Below are 18,520 nucleotides of genomic sequence, written 5' to 3' on the forward strand. Positions count from 1 at the left end.
ATTTTAAGGAGGAGAATGTTTCAATGTTTTAAACAGTTGAAAACAAGCCCAAGCAGTGATTTATTCATAATAGAATCACTTTGAGAAAAACCCCAACCAAGTTGCAGATACTGGCAAAACCATAGCATCCTTCCTTAAAATGTAGGAGAGGTAAAACTCTGAAATGATAAATTTTAGATGGCACCAACTAATATGCTAAGGAGAGAATAACTGGAAAATTCCATCAATTCTTAAAAATAATGTCAAGAAATCATGAGTATGGAGTTTAAGGGCAAATTTGAAGGATGGCAAAAATAAAATTGAACCCTCTGGTCAATTTCAGAGAGAAATAGGAAAAGAAGTCTTTAATTTTGCTGTCTTTACAATCCATAGTCCTACTTACTACTTAGAATTCCTGCTGCATAATTCCTATTTCTTTTTGCTTCCAAGACAGAAGGAAATTTTCCCATCTTTTCTATTGACATGGAAGCCATCTTAGATTTTTTATATTTTATAGCAACATCATATTTAGAATGAGGATGTGCTAGTTCACCCTTCGCTCATACACCAGTCACCAAGAACATTGTCCCAAGCTCGAAGACATGCTCAGCTTGTCAAAATGACAAAAGAGCCATGGAAATAAGGGAAGCCACCAAAGCACCCAGAATGAAGGAGCACAGATCAACTCTTTTAAAACAAGAACACAACCATCTGAAAGGCTCCACAAGGTCAGAGCAGGAGCTGTTGGAATGAAAGGAGACATCCAGGTCAAGTTGCATCCGTGAGAGTCAATGTTATCTAAAGAATGGGCTGCTGGGGCGCCTGGGTGGCGCAGTCGGTTAAGCGTCCAACTTCAGCCAGGTCACGATCTCGCGGTCCGTGAGTTCGAGCCCCGCGTCAGGCTCTGGGCTGATGGCTCGGAGCCTGGAGCCTGTTTCCGATTCTGTGTCTCCCTCTCTCTCTGCCCCTCCCCCGTTCATGCTCTAGTCTCTCTCTGTCCCAAAAATAAATAAAAAACGTTGGAAAAAAAAATTAAAAAAAAAAAAAAAAAAAAAAAAAAAAGAATGGGCTGCCTCAGAAGGAGATAATTGTCCTACCAGAAATGTTCACCCCATGACAACCCAGTCACTTAGAGTATTTGTCTGAAGGATATAAGCAACAGTGGAGACATAGGACTAGAAGACTCTAAGGATTGTTAGCAATTCTAAGAGCCTGATTAAAGCTGGGTTTAAAATTTCCCAGTGCTCAGAGTCTGATGTGACTTTAAATGAATTTGTTTAAATGAAGATTTTTTTCTAAGATATTAATTTATGTGAAATGATAATGAATGCTTTTAGAAAGATATGAGGACACAAATAATAAACAAAGAATTCAATATCAGAATCTATAAGGAACTCCAGAAATTAAATAAGGAAGGAAAAGACAATCCAATAGAAAAATATTCTCCAAATATCAACAGACATTTCACAGAAGCCTCAGCCCAGATGGTAAACAAACAAGGTTAGATGCCACCAGAGAAAGTCAAATTAAAACAAGATATCATTTTACACCCACTTTTAGCAAAACAGAGAAGTCTGACAATACTAAGTGTTGACAAGATTATCAAACAGTGGAAACTTTTATACACAACTGGTGGGAATTTATAATGAATCAGTTCAAAACACTTTGGGGGAAAAATTGGTATAATATACTATTTTTGAATGTTTATATGTCCTGGAACCCAACAACTCCATCATTATACCCAGTATATACCCTAGAAAAACACTGGTACCCATACACCCAAAACTACATAAGAGCATTTGTAGCAACACTGATGGAACAGGGGGAAAAATTAAATGGAAACAGTTTAATCATAGACAAAGCAATGGTTAAACATATTTTGTGATATATGCCCACAGATATGATGCAACTTTGAACATAAATGGACATCTATGAATTATATTGACACACCAAGTTGCAAAGAATTACATATTATGAAACAAATGTTCTAAAGCTCAAAAAACCTAAATAATAAGTTACTTAGGAATACATTTAGATATGGTAAAACATATAGATTAATGATAATATTGAATGAAAACAGCAAGTTGCAGAAGACTAGAACATGACCCCATTTTTATAAAGCTCTAAAATAAGCAAGACTATGTATTGTGCAGAGCTACAAAAAAAAATGATTTTACATGTAAAATTACCTATAAAAACCTGATAGCAAAGTGAAGTGGTAAACACAAAATTCAAGATGAGTTATCCCTGGCAGGGAACAAGGAGCTGGGATTGCAGAAGGGAACACAGGAAGCTTCAACAGAATTGATTATGTCTGGTTCATTGTCTGTATGATATGTTCACTGATGTTCATCTTGTTATAGTGTTTGGTAACTTACAAGTATATCGTATGTATTCTTTTGTGGTCTCAAATATTACATAATAAAAATGTAATTAAACCACGCAAAATTGTTTTTGTTAAGATGGCTATTCTTCCAGCTTCCTCTTCCTGGACTGCCCTTTTTTGTATCTCCAAACTTGAATGAGGGCCACAGGCCTGAAAGAAGAAAAAAGTGTGTTGTAAGATGATATATAAAAATGCTGTCTAAGCACAGCTCAGAATTAATGATCTTCCCGGGCTGGATGTCGCAAAATTATTACAAAAGTGACAGAGCCAATTCTCTGTTACTCTGTTGGGTCATATTTCAGTTTGGTGGCTCAGTTTTCAGAGTAAGTCTTGCCTTTAAAATACCCTGTTCCGGAGCCGTTATGGTCTTCAGCGAGTCCCTGGCTATCAAGTGCTTTCTCATTCTGCCCCTGAAAACTGAGTGACTCATTTACATATTTTAAAGGAAGGGTGAAAAGAGTTTCTTTGTTTAAATTACAACTTTTGTCTTAAATATAGTTTTGTTTTTTTTACCTTTGTTACCAAACATGTTAGAGGAGTGAGAAGTGACAATTGTTAATAAATTTGAGTTAAGTAGTTTTCTTTTTTTTTTTTTATTTTTTAACGTTTATTCACTTTTGAGAGACAGAGACAGAGCACAAGTGGGGGAGGGGAAGAGAGAGAGGGAGACACAGGATCTAAAGCAGACTCCAGGTTCTGAGCTGTTGGCACAGAGCCCGATGCGGGGCTCGAACTCATGAATCACAAGATCATGCCTGAGCCGAAGTCAGATGTTTAACCAACTGAGCCACCCAGGCACCCCTGAATTTTCATTCAGATTGGTTTCTCAATCACTTTCAGGGATAGGGAGGCAAACATCTAACTACCCTCAGCACCTCACTCCTATCCCAGTACCTCTCATCTCCCATAATCACCATCTTGCTGGGTTTCCCCCAAGCAGGATGTCTTTCTGATCTCGCCACATGCTATGCACAGACACACTCCCATCCCTTCTGATTCCCAGACTCAAATCTTTTCTACCGCTTCCCTTTTGCTATAGACAGGGCTGTAAGGGGGTTGGGCACTGAGACCAGTGAGATGTACTGGGTGGGGGCTGGGGACGTTGGGAGGTTGGGCCAGGTGTTTAATCTGACATAATTCGTATCAGAACTACATTGCCGGCTGTGATGTAGTGATAGCCTGTGTCTTGAGGTTACACATCCCTGACTCAAATCCCCAGCTCTGCCACTTTTTAGCTGGGTAACTGTCCAGGGGTCCCTGAGCTTTTCAGAGCCTCAGTTTCTTTGCCTATAAAAGTAGTTAATACCTACATCCTAGGGGTGGTTGTAAGGACTCACCTATGCTTGTGAATTTTAAGTACTCAGTAGGTACTCAGATATGGTGTTTTATTTGTATTGGGTGAATGTGTTGAAATTATAGAAGCTCTTTCTAGGTGTGCAGACTACACTCGTTAGAGGTTGATTCACTTACTCATCCTTGAATGCAGATTTCTTGACACTCGTTTTCACTGTTGAATCTATTTCCTGAGCCATTACAGCCACTGAACCAAAAGCGGGCACAGGAGTTGACCTGTTTGTCATAATACCATCGAACTACATATTCACCACAGTCTCCCGGCTTTAGGGGTTCCAAGCATCTAGGATCTAGAGTCAGAAAAGGATACATGTTATTATAGGCTTTTTTCCCCCTGAAAAGATGAAAAGAGAAAGCTTTGTAAAGTTTATTCTCCATGCACAGAAACACATCAAGGAAGAAAATATGGTTCCAAGTTAAAGACGTGTTCCCTGATACTTAAAATATTTCCTCCAGCACCTGAAACTCCACTATTGGATACTCCTTTGATCTTCATGCAACCTCATTAAAAATGCATATTTCCCTGAAAACATAACCCCGTGAGCCTTCATTGGCTAACACTCTTGCAGGGATTAGTTGGCAAGAGAAAAACAGGAGTTCTTCATTTACTTTGGACTTGATCTAAAATCAAATTAACATTTGGAATAAAGAGGATCTCAGCCTTCTGTACACATTCCCTCTAGAAAGTGCCACTGTGATCCCATGTAATTGTGCCCACTAGAAAAGGACAATCCTTGGGGTGTCTGGGTGATTTGGTCAGTTAAGTGCCCGCCTCTTGGCTCAGGCTCGGGTTATGATCTCATGGATTGTGGGATAGAGCGTCAGCACAGAACCTGCTTGGGATTCTCTCTCTCCCTTTTTTTCTGCCCCTCCCCTGCTCTTGCACACACAGGCACCCTTTCTCCCTCTCTCTCAAGATAAATAAATGAAATGAAAATAAAATAAGTTACCACAAAATAAATAAATAAAATGAAGGGCTCTCCTTATATCACAGGTTTCTCTTAAGAAGAGTAGTTCTTGGGGCGCCAGGGTGGCTCAGTGGGTTAAGCATTCGACTTCAGCTCAGGTCATGATCTTACAGTGTATGAGTTTGAGCTCTGCATTGCGCTGTCTGCTGTCAACACAGAGCCCGCTTCCAGATCCTCTGTCTCCCTCTCTCTCTGCCACTCCCCTTCTCTTTCTCTCTCTCAAAAATAAATAAATATTTTAAAAGTTTTTAAAATAAATAAAAAGAATAGTTCTTGACAATAAAATCATGACCTTTTAATGTCTATTTGCAAATAAGTCTCAGAAACACTTCCATTGTAAAGAAGAAAAAAAGACAAAGGAGAACTACAATAGGAAAGCCATTCATTAAATCTCTCTTTATTTCATGGTACTCCTTAGTGTCTTGATTAGTATTTCTTACTGAGGAAGTGATTCCAAGGTGAGAAAAACCAAAAAAACCAACTAGGTACTTACTGCCTGAGACTTGTGTTCTGTGAGACAGTTTATATGCCATAAGCTTCATTTCTCAATTGTAAAACAAGTCCTTTCTCCATCTCTCGTAATCATTTCCCCAGATATAGAGCATGTCTGTATTCCTTTATTTTCTAAAACTAACCTCCAAATCTCCTTCTCCTATGAAGACTCCTTAGACCGAATGGAAAGGAGCAGACTTTCACTATCTCCACTGTTAAAAACAATAACTAAGTAATGTATACTGTATAACTTGTCAAACCAATCTAAAGTTCTTTTGGGCAAAGATGTTGTCTCTCTCACATGTTCTTCAGAAACGATGTATATAATGATTAATTTCTATAGATACTAACTCCACAGAAAATATGTTGATGAGTTGGAATCTAGGTTCTAGCTTTTTTCTCTCCTATAATCTAGGAGTCAAAAATTCAAATGTCTACATGAGTCAAGGCCACATATAAGACAATAGGGAGTGGTAGGGGCCATGGCAAAATGAGAACACAATCATCTGTAAAGGCATTTTAAATTTATTTATTTTTTTATGTGTATTTATTTTTTTAGAGAGAGAGTAAGCAAGCCAGGAAGGGGCAGAGAGAGAGAGAGAGAGAGAGAGAGAAATCCTAAGCAGGCTCCACACTGTCAGCACAGAGCCTGACATGGGGCTCAAACCCACGAACTGGGAGATCATGACCTGACCTGAAACCAAGAGTCAGATGCTTAACTGAGCTGCCCAGGTACCCTTGTAAAGGCATTTAAATAAAACAAGCAGACAAACAAACAAAAAACAATAAACATGGGGCACCTGGGTGGTTCACTTGGTTAAGTGTCTGACTTTGGCTCAGTTTCATGATCTCACAGCTCGTGAGTTCAAGCCCTGCTCTGCGGTGACAGCTTGGAGCCTGGAGCCTGCTTTGGAATCTCTGTCTCCCTCTCTCTCTGCCCCTCCCCTGCTTGTGCTCTCTCTCTCTCTCTCTCTCTCGCTCTCGCTCTCTCTCTCTCAAAAATAAGTAAACATTAAAAAAACTCCTAAATCTCTAAAAAACTAAACATTATAAGAGCTTTAAAATTTTCTTATTGCATAAATTTGTCCTATGACCATTCTATTTTCTTATTCTACCTATAATAAAATGAAAAGTGTCTTTTGTCCTCCCTGAGTCAACACATGTTATTTCTGAATGAGATTTCAGAGACACACCCTTTCTATGCCTTGACATTGTAGATGCAGCAGCTGATTGGCAGGTATCTCTTACCTTGGTGCGCCAACTTTTCTGGCTTTAAGTTCAAAATGGGACTTGGAATTCTTGTTTCCAGACCCTCTGCCCCCTCCTCAGGGAGGCTGAGCAATGGCTCCTGGGTGGTAGCAGCCTCAGGTGAAGGAGTGGTAGTCAGGCCATCAGCCCAGTTAGGCTCTTTCTCTTTGTCATGGGCTCCAGAGACAGTGACCTACACACAAAAAAATTCACGTTTCTAGTTTGGGGAAATATTTCAGGAAAACCTCAGCATTGCTTCTTCTCCCCAACTCTCCAATATTATTTCAATAAAAGCTCAGGGAATGATGCCCCTCTTCTGTGTCATGCATCCCAGAGTACCTAAGTTATGGACTTCCCTTCTGCCAGGCACAGATGTCCCTGTGCTTGGACTTCCGGAGAGATCCACATTCAGAGTATGAAAGGTATGGGCTTGGGAGAAATTTATCTCCATTCTTTTCATACTCACTGTCATGAGGAGGGGAAATAACCACTAGTTTCTTTGATCTTGCCTTTTTAACGGACTTTTCCATTTCTTAACACTAGAGAAATTAATAATATATTCCAAAATATCTACAACAAACCCTCAAATGATTTTGGGATTGGGAATTGGGTGGCAGAGGACAATCATGCAGGTGAAATAAAAATAGTAGCAATTGCTTTTCGTCTCATCCTATTATCTTGACCCCAGCAAATGCCCAATGCTGCAGGATGCTCAGCTTCTAAGAAGTTCTAAAAATGTTTGTTAGTGAAGGAACAAAGGAACATAATGTCAAAAGCAAGTTTTCTGGACTCAAGTTTCCAAGTTCTGTCTGAATTTATGATATGTAATGAGACAAGGCAAAAAAGGTATTTTGCTTCAAAAAAAAAGTCATGTCAGTTATTGTCGACAAGGTCAGTCTTTTATGGGACCAATTAAGTTCTTTTACTTCTTTTCCCTTGGACCCCAGCTACAGGGAATTGAGTCAATCATTTATCTTGGTCTTAGCACGGTATGGTCACTTATCCTTGCAAGGCACTCTTTTTGTTTTCTTTTTGTTTATTTATTTAAATAGGCAAATCGAACTAAGTAAAGTCATTTTTTGATGTTTTCTTACCTGTGTTTCCTATCATCCTGGGACCAGAGCCAGCTGTTATTATTAGCTGCTCTCTGCTGTCTATACTATAGACACACACAAACATACACACACACACACACAGAAACATACACTATACTATACTATAGACACACACAAACATACACACACACACACACATTGCAACATACACTATTGCAATGTAGTCATCATTGAACTACAGAATTTTAAGGCTAAAGGAAAATTCTGTGAATACTTCATTTTCTATAGGGGAACCCAAAGCTCCAAACGAATAAAGAGCCTCCCCCAAATCCAATATTGGTAAGCTGGTGATAAAATCTGAGAAATGCCTGTTTCAAGAAAGAAATCCTATGTTTTGGTTTTGTTTTGTTTGCACATATTTTGTTAAGGAAAAAATAACTTAAAAGCTTGACTAAGGAGTAGTTTATCAAACGTAAAAAAGCCAAAAGGCAGTAGGCTACACTTCAGATCTACTATCTGTCAGGTGAGAAGTTTCCTTTGAAGAAGTGCACTGGGCAGCAGTTTTCTTAAAGGAACTAACTTGGCCTTTAAATCATTCCCTTGTTCAAGCCTTAGGGCCTCATAAGTTACTCTTTACCTCTTGTAAGTGTAGGAGTGTGTGTTTTCTTTCTCAGTCACAGCATCATTTGGGAATTTTGACTGCTAGAGCATTATACCTCAGGTTCTAGAGCAAATGGAATTAATATTTTTTCATCAATGAGAATTATTTTCCCTTTTGGTTCCATGAGATTTCAGATTATTTAAACAAATGCATCATTATTATGGTTTGTCATTTTTATAATTTTCTTGTTATAAAAACAAACACAGTCATTGAAGGGAATTTAGAGAATCTGGACAAGCAACAAGAAGAAAATAAAAATCACAAGGTTCCACCTCCCAGAAATAATCATCGATGATATTCAGGTGTATTTTTACCTCAATCTTTTTCCTCTGTGCATTTATTTTAACAAATAAAAAATATTGGAGTGTTAACAGGTTTTCTATGTTCCTTTTTTGAACTTATTATATTACTGTGGCCCTAAAATACCATTTAATTATATTACTACCTTTAAATATACAATGACAATACCTTTTTAAACATTTAATTTTTTTGCTTTTTTTTTTTTTTTTTTGAAACCACATGCTGATTGCTGGATCTAAGAACACACATATTTGAGGCTTATGAGACAGTCTTCTCCAGAAAAGTCTTATAATTTGCATTCTCACTAGTGAATGTTTTTTCTTAAATGATCACCATTTCCTAGCTATTATGACTGAAAAAAGATGTAATTACTAGTTTGATAGGTGAAAAATTCTTCAACTGTTCTCCACAGCCCTGCCACACTCTGTCTCCTCCACACACACACACACACACACACACACACACACACACACGTGCGACCTCACCAGCCACTCCTCTCAGCCCACTTTGCTATGACCTTTCATTTCTTCCCTCTCATTCTGCCTCAGGCTCTCAAAGTCTGCCCTCTTAAGGGGCCCAGGAAAAGTTGGTCCCCAGCACCAAAACCTTTCCCAATAACCTAGTCAGTGCTAATGCTCCCCTTCCAGTACGTGCATAGTGCCTTCAAATGCTCCCCACCTTGGCCCTGATATCTAGGAGTTAACCTTTAATCCTACATTATTTCCTATCCTTTCCTGTTTCACATGTGTAACTATCACCTCCCTGATAAGAGAAATTAAACCATGCCACATTTTCTTTCTTTCCTTCCTGTTTGTCTTCTTTTTAAAAATCTTTATTGCATAGAACAGCAAACAGCAAATAGTAGTCACTGGATAAATTCAGAGTACGTTGGAGGGAGAGAGAAGGAGAGAGGGGACTTTGGGTTAATTATTCCATTCCTTTAGGTTTTAATGTCATTGTTTTAAAATAAGAAAAGATTAGACCCTGACATCTCTCTCTCTAAAAGTGGTATTTAAGCAGTCCCAAACTTTACTGGCAGAATGCGCACCCGATTCAGGGTAGTCATTGCCTTTGGAGGGAGGGGAAGGAGGAGGAGGAGGAGGAGGAGGAGGAGGAGGAGGAGGAGGAGTTGTTGGAGGAGGAGGATCAGACTGACCACAAACAAGCAAGGACTTTAACTTTATCTGAAGCAAGAGTGAGTGAACAAATGGAAACCTGAGTCATGTCCTGGTGGCAGGCACTCAACTGCTTGTTATATGCATTCTCTGATCTTTTATAAATCTTAAACCTAAAAACAAAAGCCTATCACCTCAGCAGCCTTCCTTGGAGGAGACCAGTGGTCTTAGCTCTGAGCAGGGACTCCCCACAGAAAACAACACAGAAGAGGAGCTAGGGGCACGTGAGGGGGCAACACCTAGAGTCCAGGGCTACTTTGTGACACTGGACAAGCACATGTGACAGTGTCAGTCTCTTTCAGCCTTAGAGCAGATCTTTAAGAGGAGAAAACAGATTTCATGCAACATCCTAGAAAGCAAACGTGAGAGCTAAAAGGAGAATTACTAGCCAGGGTGCCACATGATTCCAAAAGGTCATTTGGTTTGTGATTTCCAAACATTTGTCTTGTCATTCATTACCCCGAATCTTGCATATATTACAGACAGGCTCTTCAAATCTGAGCTCATGTCTTCTCTGGATAAATGTTAGTCATCACCTGCATTAGCCCATGTGTTTGGACTTTGTTTTTTCCAAAAGTGAGGATCCAAGTTTCTCCTGGTTGGTTGTGGGGACTCTGCTCCTGCCAGCTGGCTCCACAGCCAGCGCCTTCAAGGTGCCTGATTTCTTAGGCTTCTAACCTTAATTGACTCTTCCCAGGTGACCACACTTCTTTGCCAGGTCTCTCAAAACATATCTAAACTGATGCTCTTTATTTGCAGTAAAGGCTGCTGAGGACTGTTAGGAACACCTTAAGTTTGGGCTGTGTGCCTCCCCTGATGGCCTGCAGCTTTCCTAGAGGGTGGACTGCAAGATTTTATTCTGTTTAAAACCTCCTCTACATGAGTATAATGCCCTCCGTTCTGCCGTTGCCCAGTAAATGTTTCAGACTCTTCTTTCTAATCATATTTTTTTTTAAAGGAAGAAGAGTCTAGCAATAATCCTTTACTTTGCAAATGAGGGAACAGAAACCTTAAGTAATAGGTGATTCGCGCAATGTCAGGCAGCTATCAGATTTTATTTCTAAGAGGTGATTCACTGTCAGATACACTATAAATTTTTAAAGTCTTTTTAAAAAGACCACAACACACTAAATAGATACATCCCGATCTCTGAAATAATAACATAGAAAAAAAAAACCCAACTACAGAGCCAAGGAAATAAAGTATTTAGCTTCAACATTGACAATACAAGCCAAGTTTCCTAACTTCTAGGTCCAGAATATTTCTTCTAGATCAGTCTGCAGTGTTTTTTTTTTTTTTACCCCTTCATAAGATAGAAGCGTCTTAATAAGTCTATTATTAGCAACATATAGCACTTATACAGCAACTTCACTAAATAATACTACTATTGGTTGTTTCATAGGGTTTTATCAAGAATTTGAGTTTTTTGACCACCACAAATAATTAGGTCTGATTTCAGGAAATCAACTTAATTTTCCTGTTGGTGGAGAAGCTAAACTAACACTAGTCTCGGTCTCATGTTTCTGAAAGTTTGAAAAGTCCACATGTTTTAAGAGCATTGATTATGAATAGACTATTTCATTTAATAATGTGTATAATATGATCAAGCAACTTGCAGAATTTTGCTTGAATTCTGTTAGGAGGAATTCAATACCCTATTAGGAGGATCCTATAGGAGAAGATATAGATATACCCAAGTGTTTATGTTATTTTTCCTAATGTACTGTCATGGGGGCTTTATACCAAGTTAAAATAGATGTAACTGTATTATAGACAGGTTTTTAAAGGAAATTCAGTCAAAATGGGATTATATATAGGAGAAATAATTGATGATGTTATTTTTAAGAGTAAAAAAATAAATGAAATGACACTATCAGCAAGTAATGAGTAAACTGGAGAGGATGTGGAAAAGAGTGATAGGACAAGGGTTTTGAGACCATATTATTAACGTAGAAAAGAAATGATGAGACCTCAATCTGAATGGATAAGGAGAAAAGAGTTGACAGCATGGATTGTGAGATGATAAGAACAGACCAAAAAAGACAACATCAGCAAGTATGGAGATAAAGTAAGATTACAGCTATCAGTGCATCCAGGTTTTCCATCAGGTGCCTGGCTGGTTGGTGGGACTATATCCCTAAGGAAGGCAATCTGGAGGAGCAGCATTGTGAACATATTCCATGTTGGCTGACTGTGGAACACGCAGAGTAAGATATGCACAGATAACAAAAAATGTAAACCTGGGGCCCAGGAGAAAGATCTGGACTGGGGAAGCAGATTTTGAGAGTTGTTAACATAGGTGGCTTTGGAACTCAGAAAGAGAAGGCTAAGAACAGATGTTAGAAAAGTTAAGAGTTTAATGTTTAAGGAATAAACAGAGAACCCCACAAAACAATTGAGAAAGGATGTTCAGAAGGCTGGGGGGAGAACAAGGAGAAAGAAGACTCTCAAAATCAAAGAAAGGAGCGGCATGGTGTTTATGCAAATGAGAGTAAGTAAGAGGATGGCAGTAAGGATGTGGCAATTAGGAGATTGTTTCCGTGCCATATTGGAGTCAGTAGCCTGCCTTCAGAAATTTTTCCCAAGTGAACAGAACTAAGGAAGTGGAGACGGAGAGGAAGGGAAGGAGGGTAAAGGGATATGTGTATGTTTGACAGAGAGGCAGAGACAGCAGAGACTGGCCTGTGGAATAATTTTATTATAAAAAGATAGAGATAGGATATTAGCAAGAGGGACATGAACTAAGAGAGGGTTAGAGAATGTTTTAGATGTGAGAGTCTAAAACCTATTTACTAGCTGTAGGGAGGGAGTCAGAAATATTGGCAAGAAAGGAAATATTGACACAACAGTGAAGCAAGGTCCTAGTCTTGGAAGACGCAGAAGGGAATGGGCCTCAGAGCACAGGTAGGAGACTAAAAGGTATCACATTAGAATTGAGGATAGAGCCTAGGGTCATATTTTAGGACAAAGGGACACATCCAATTCCAATATCAAGTCAAAACCTGCCAGAGCTCTAGTTCTTAAAGAAATTGCCAGTGGAGCCCATCTCAGGATGGAGTAAGAATGAATACACATTGCAGGGAAAGGAGGGTAAGAGATAGGAGAGCCAGCAAGAGTGAAAATGAGATGGACATGAGGGGAGTGATGAGGCAAGTGGGATGGGGACCGGGGACAGGGTCTCACTAAGAGGGTGGACAGTGAGAGGGAGGGACGGCCAGCCATCAGCCTGCTATGTTAGTTTGCCATTTACATCATTTACATCAATAGGTGTACATTTCCTCCATGGAAATGAGGGGCCTGCATCCTGGCGTTGGACTGCATCTCCTGATGAGAACAAAGGTGAGAAGACTCCCAACTTCCCACTTCCTTCTGGTACAGAGCTACCCAGAGGCATCCTTCCCACACTAGCTTGACTCCCCCTTCACTGGCTTGCTGTGTAAGCACCCTGCATATGAATCCCACAGCCTCCTTTCCACCAAGAGGAATATATCTCTGCTGCCAGTTATCCAAGTTATTGGCAATCAGGGAACAAATTTTCATGGTACAGAAAGAAGTTTTAAGGAAAGGGTACACAGGGCTTCTTTTCTACTGGAAAAAAAAAAAAAAGCTAGAATATTGTTATAAGAAACCAGCTCCAGTGAGTAAACAACCTGTGTGTTGACATTAGTTTATTAATGCATTTAGAATGACAAAAAGTGACTTCATGCAGGACATTAATATGCTTATTTGCTTAATGAACCATTACTGGATATAATCAGTTGGTCTGACTAAATAATGTGTCCTTGGTTTTATTGCCCCACTCACATTTATATCTTAGAAATCTTAACCTAACTGAATATGCCCAGAAAGAATAAAGGAACATGAGTGCCAACATTATTAGTCCTGTAAAAGATAAGGATTTTTTTAAAAACAGTATAATTGATGCCTTTCATTGAAGAAAAATTTGAGATTTCTTTTTTAGCCTAACATTTGGCATAGCATTCATTTGGTCAACAAGTATTTATTGGGCATCTATTGTATGAAAGATGAAGCACAGTTTTGAGTCATAAGTGGGACACAACATTTATTTAGACACAGATCATGTTCTCAAGGAAGTTCAATCTGTTAGGAGAGTTAAGGTAAATGCATAAATAATTATTAACAATGTAAAATGTAATCAGCTCCAAAGAAAGAATCCATTATCCTGAGATTTCAGGAGAGGAACAGACTAGAATGTATGCCCATGTTTAGCTTCCCAAGACTGGCCTAAGAGAGCAACAGAGCAGGGGTTGCCGAAGAGTTATGAATTTAGTAGAACCTGGGAAATGCACCTGCTTTCTACATTTCCCAACCCACCTGTTCACAGATGTGTAGTGTGCCTCACGTTCATTCCACAGAAAGATGCAATGCTTAAAATGTAAGTCCTTCTTGGAGGTGGAAACCCATTGACTTAGAGTTCACACAAATGTATAAATAACTAGACTTTTCTCTAAGAACAGATTTTGATAGAAAGAAGAGAAGAAGGAAGGCCAGAAGTAAATGCTGTAAGGGGTAATGAGGCAACAGAGAAAAGAAATACAGACACAGTAACAGAAATAAGACTTCTGGGATCATTTGTTTTACAGGATTGCCTAGGGGTAGGCTTGGGAACAATCTGAGAATCGAAAGGTTTGGACAGATTCACATTACATGTTTGGATTCTTGTAATTATACATTTATTTATTTATTTTTGTAATTACGCTTTAAGATAAAGGTGGGTGTGCATGCACAGGTATATAAGTATATTTTTGTATTTATGTGTGTGTGTACATTATATATGCACATGACAGAGCTATTAATATAAATGCAGATATGTTTGTTCAGACTAAAATCTATTAGGAACATTTATTGTTTAAAACTTCAATCTTGCCTTGGTGCTTCTGCAAAGAGAGCCAGGGTGAGAAGGTCTAGAGATAAGGGCTAGAAGCTCAAGTCCTTTGCAAGCTTCACTATCTTGCTCAGAGGCACCCTAGGAGAGCCTAGCTGAGCCTCAGTTTCCCTTTACGTGGTGCTTGGTGTTATAAATCCAAACCATTTTGGATACACTTTTCTTATGCCCTCCCCTCCACAACTACTAGACTGCTTCACCTGTCATAATCTGTTAACATCATTTGTTTCTCAGGTCCCTCTAACTTCCTGGGTAGTGATACCAGAGGCAGAGGGGCTTGCTGTCCCTCATTCTGTGTTGTAAGTGCCTTGGAGGTCCCTCAGGCACCTCCACTTTAACTGGAGCAAACTTAGCTCATTATTTTCCTCAAAATACCCCACCCTGGGGCACCTGGGTAAGTCAGTCGGTTAAGCATCCACCTCTTAATTATTGGCTCAGGTCATGATCTCACAATTTGTGAGATTTGCCTCCTATAGCCTCCATCTCAGCAGATGGTGTTTCAGTTCACTCCAAATCCAAGTTAGAAGTCTAGCTGGTTAAGTTCCAATCCATCCAGTCACTAAATTCTACCCCAGAAATGACTTCTACTCTATGCCTGGTTTCATTCCGACCACCCTGTGTTAGTTCAGGGCCTCATTACCTCTCTTGTGGACCATCACAGGATCTCACAGCTCCGCTCTAATCTCCTGTCCTCCTCCTCCTTCTACTTCTCCTTTGTGCTGCAACAGGGTTATTCCCCATGCAAACCAAACATGACCATACGACCCTCACTTTAGAAACTCCTCTGCTTTCTCCTGGCTGCCTGGCCTACAGATGAAGTTCAAGCTCCTTCACCTGCCACATGACGTGTGTAATGTCCAGCTGTAACACTCACCATTCTTCCACACACATCTTAGGCTCCAGTTAGACTGAACCTGTCCTAATGCCTTAAAATGCCATGCCTTTTGGAATCCCCCTTTGCCCACATGTTCCCTCTGCTGGAAATACCCTTCCCCCTACCCTTTTCTTGAAAAACTACTACTTATCCTTAAAACTCAGCTCAATGCCATTTCCTCTGTAAATTCTTCCTTTACTCTGAAATTAACTGCAACATCTTTTGTGCCTCACCCACAGCTCTGCTAAAGTTCTTAATAATTCTTGCATGTTCCATATTCCTGATAGGCCATGGACTTCTCTTGGGCAAAAACTGTGTCTTAAGAGCCACCACCTCATACAGTGGTAAATGATCAATACGTACTATGGAATTCATTGATTACAAGGAGAGTTCAGGGTTTAAGTGCCACTTGCTGAATCAAACCTGAGTTTGCTCTCATATAGGAAATCTTCAGAAGGGGACAGATTGAGTAGGGAAGGGACAAAGTGGTAAGTCACACAAGCAGGCAAGGCCCCAGGAGCATTCTATGCTCAGGAAGAGATAAACTGTGTACTTTCTTGTCTGTAATTTACTTTTAAATGCTCAGTGAAGACCAGAATCGGCAAACCCCATGGGCCAAATCCAAGTTTTCGTCTGTTTTTAGAAACAACTTTTATCTGAATGTAGCCACGTTGGTTCACTTAAGTATTGGCTATGGCTGCTTGTGCACTTCAAAGGCAGGGCTGAGTAATTGCAAAAGAGATCAAATGACATGCAGAACCAAAAATAAATAAGTAAATAATTTTACTATGTGGCTCTTTACAGAATTTGCTGACCCCTGATATAGACCATATGGTATAAATGTGTATGTGAATTTCAATCTGCAATCCAGGGGCACTCTATTGCTCTCACTGGAATTACTCATCTTGGAGTCAGTATTTAATCAAATAAAAATATATTAGAGACTTTTATAACCTTTTTTGAACAGAGTATAAAAATCCAGTGAGTCCTATAGTCTGTCCCCTTAGGAATGGCAACCTAGGCCATCTGAATGGTTCTGGGTCCAGCTAGTAATCTGGAGGTTTCTCAGGGCCTTAGTCCAACTAGATAGTTAATTGAATCCTGATGCTAGGATATTACTGCATTTGCTAATAATGAATATTTCATGTCCTTTCATTAAAGCACAGCACAGAGACTTCACTGAGCTCACAGAATAGGGGTATGACACCTGTGTGCCTCTTGCTAGGAGATGTCCATATGTGTGGTAGGGATCAGTCAGCCCTGCTTCGATTGTAACTTGGTGGGGAAGAGACCACAGCACTCCTTTACCAGTAATTATGGCAGGCTGTCTAATTTTCACCTAAAAGAACCTAAAGCTATTGCTCCTGACCTGATCGGCTGAGGTCAGTGCCCAGAAGCTTGCTATGGGGACTGTCATATTTGTCTCAGCACATTCAGGGGGCAGTTCTTTCTCGCACATGTGATTGAGGAACTCTAAAACAGAGCATCCACCTTGTACCATAGAGATGCTTAGCCTCCCACCCCATCCCCACTCTGAGCACAGGAGGTGGAAGCTAAATGAGCAAGAGCAGGGCTTGGAACATGGAAAATGGCAGGTTGAGCATGTGCACACGTAGAAGAAACTTGTGAGGATGCAGAGTGGGGAGCATATACACAGAAGGATGAGGGGGACTTGTGACCTGTACGAAAGGATCCACAGAGCAAGGCAACAGGGTGATTAAAATAGTGTAGTGTTAATCTGTCCTAGTAGTGTGCACGATTTCTTTGGTGGTAGCTGGGGTACACTACAAAAAGATTACTTGTAGCACTCAATAAATAATTACTTATAAAATATGGAAACATTTTTAAAAATCATATTCATGTTCACAAGCCCCAGAGCTATTTCAGAACCAGATATATGAAGACAAAAGTACTACTATTTATAGTCAAGGACCTGAAAATACATATCCCTCCCTCAGTTGATTCTTGCCACTGCAGGGCAAGATGGTCTTTGATGTAAAGCAGAATACACAATTTTAAGCTAGGCACAAATTAGGCATGGCAGTTACTCACGGACTCTGAAATTTCTTCCTGAGGCTCTGGAGTGAATCCACCAAGTTCTTCCCCTGATATCCCCAACCCAGGTTGAAGTAGTGGAGAACCCAAAACTTGAATGAGGTAGGAATCAAAATCTTCACACTTCTTTTTAAACACTTTTTGCTTCAGGGTGTCTTTTAAAAGAGAAGTATAAAAGGGGGGGGGGAGAGTGGGAACAAAATATGTTTAAAGAGATCTTCCATACTTTGCTTAAAATAAACAGACAGTTTCATATCACTTGAAGTCAACTGCTCGGTGAACTAAGTTTTAAAGCATTTGGGCCTCACCTATAAGAGGCCATCTAAAATAATTCAATTTGGGGCGCCTGGGTGGCTCAGTCGGTTAAGCCCAACTCTTCGTATTGGCTCAGGTTATGATCTCATGATTCGTGGGTTTGAGCCTCACATCGAGCTCTGTGCTGGCAGCGTGGAGCCTGCTTAGGATTCTCTCCCTCTCTATATACATATTTTTTTCATGTTTATTTATTTTTGAGACAGGGAGAGACAGAACTCAAGTGGGGGAGAGGCAGAGAGAGAGGGAGACACAGAATCCCAAGCAGGCTCCGGGCTCTGAGCTGTCAGCACAGAGCCCCATGCAGGGCTTGAACTTGCAAACCACAAGATCATGACCTGAGCTGAAGTCGAATGCTTAACCGACTGAGCCACCCAGGTGCCCCTCTCTCCCTCTCTCTTGTTACCCCTCCCCTATTTGCACTGTTTCTCTCAAAACAAATAAACTTTCAAAAATAATAAGATAAAATAATTCAATTTAATTTAATAACATACAACAACCTAAAGTACACAAAAGGATGACTTAAATCCTTGCTATCCAAAGCATCAGTTAGCTGAACTATTCTGTGGAAGGGGCAAGTTCTACCCATAAGAAGTATAATAGCCAGTCATCTCTGGTTTTAGGGATAGCAAAAGGCCAGCCAGTCCAAAAATATATCCCTCATTGGCTGGAATGAAGTCTAACTCCTTTGGTTAAGATGATAAAGTTCTTAATTATCAAAACATAATATGTCTGAAATGTGTAATATTTATGGCC

General features: G+C 39.8%; 1 protein-coding gene across 1 annotated transcript in view; it reads right to left on the reverse strand.

Moving 5' to 3' along the window:
* Positions 1-1,810: 1,810 nt before the first annotated feature.
* COL28A1 (collagen type XXVIII alpha 1 chain) overlaps positions 1,811-18,520 on the reverse strand; it is a 174,730-nt gene continuing 158,020 nt past the window's right edge. Inside the window, exons 33-36 of the mRNA XM_007076679.2 lie at positions 17,450-17,607; positions 6,427-6,619; positions 3,836-4,008; positions 1,811-2,515 (exon numbers count right to left, since the gene is read on the reverse strand). Of these exons, the coding sequence (XP_007076741.2) occupies positions 3,836-4,008; positions 6,427-6,619; positions 17,450-17,607 (524 nt within the window). The 3' untranslated portion in view covers positions 1,811-2,515. The remainder of the gene's footprint in view (positions 2,516-3,835; positions 4,009-6,426; positions 6,620-17,449; positions 17,608-18,520) is intronic.

Source organism: Panthera tigris, chromosome A2 (assembly GCF_018350195.1).
Source record: "Panthera tigris isolate Pti1 chromosome A2, P.tigris_Pti1_mat1.1, whole genome shotgun sequence".
Classification (NCBI taxonomy): Eukaryota; Metazoa; Chordata; class Mammalia; order Carnivora; family Felidae; genus Panthera; species Panthera tigris.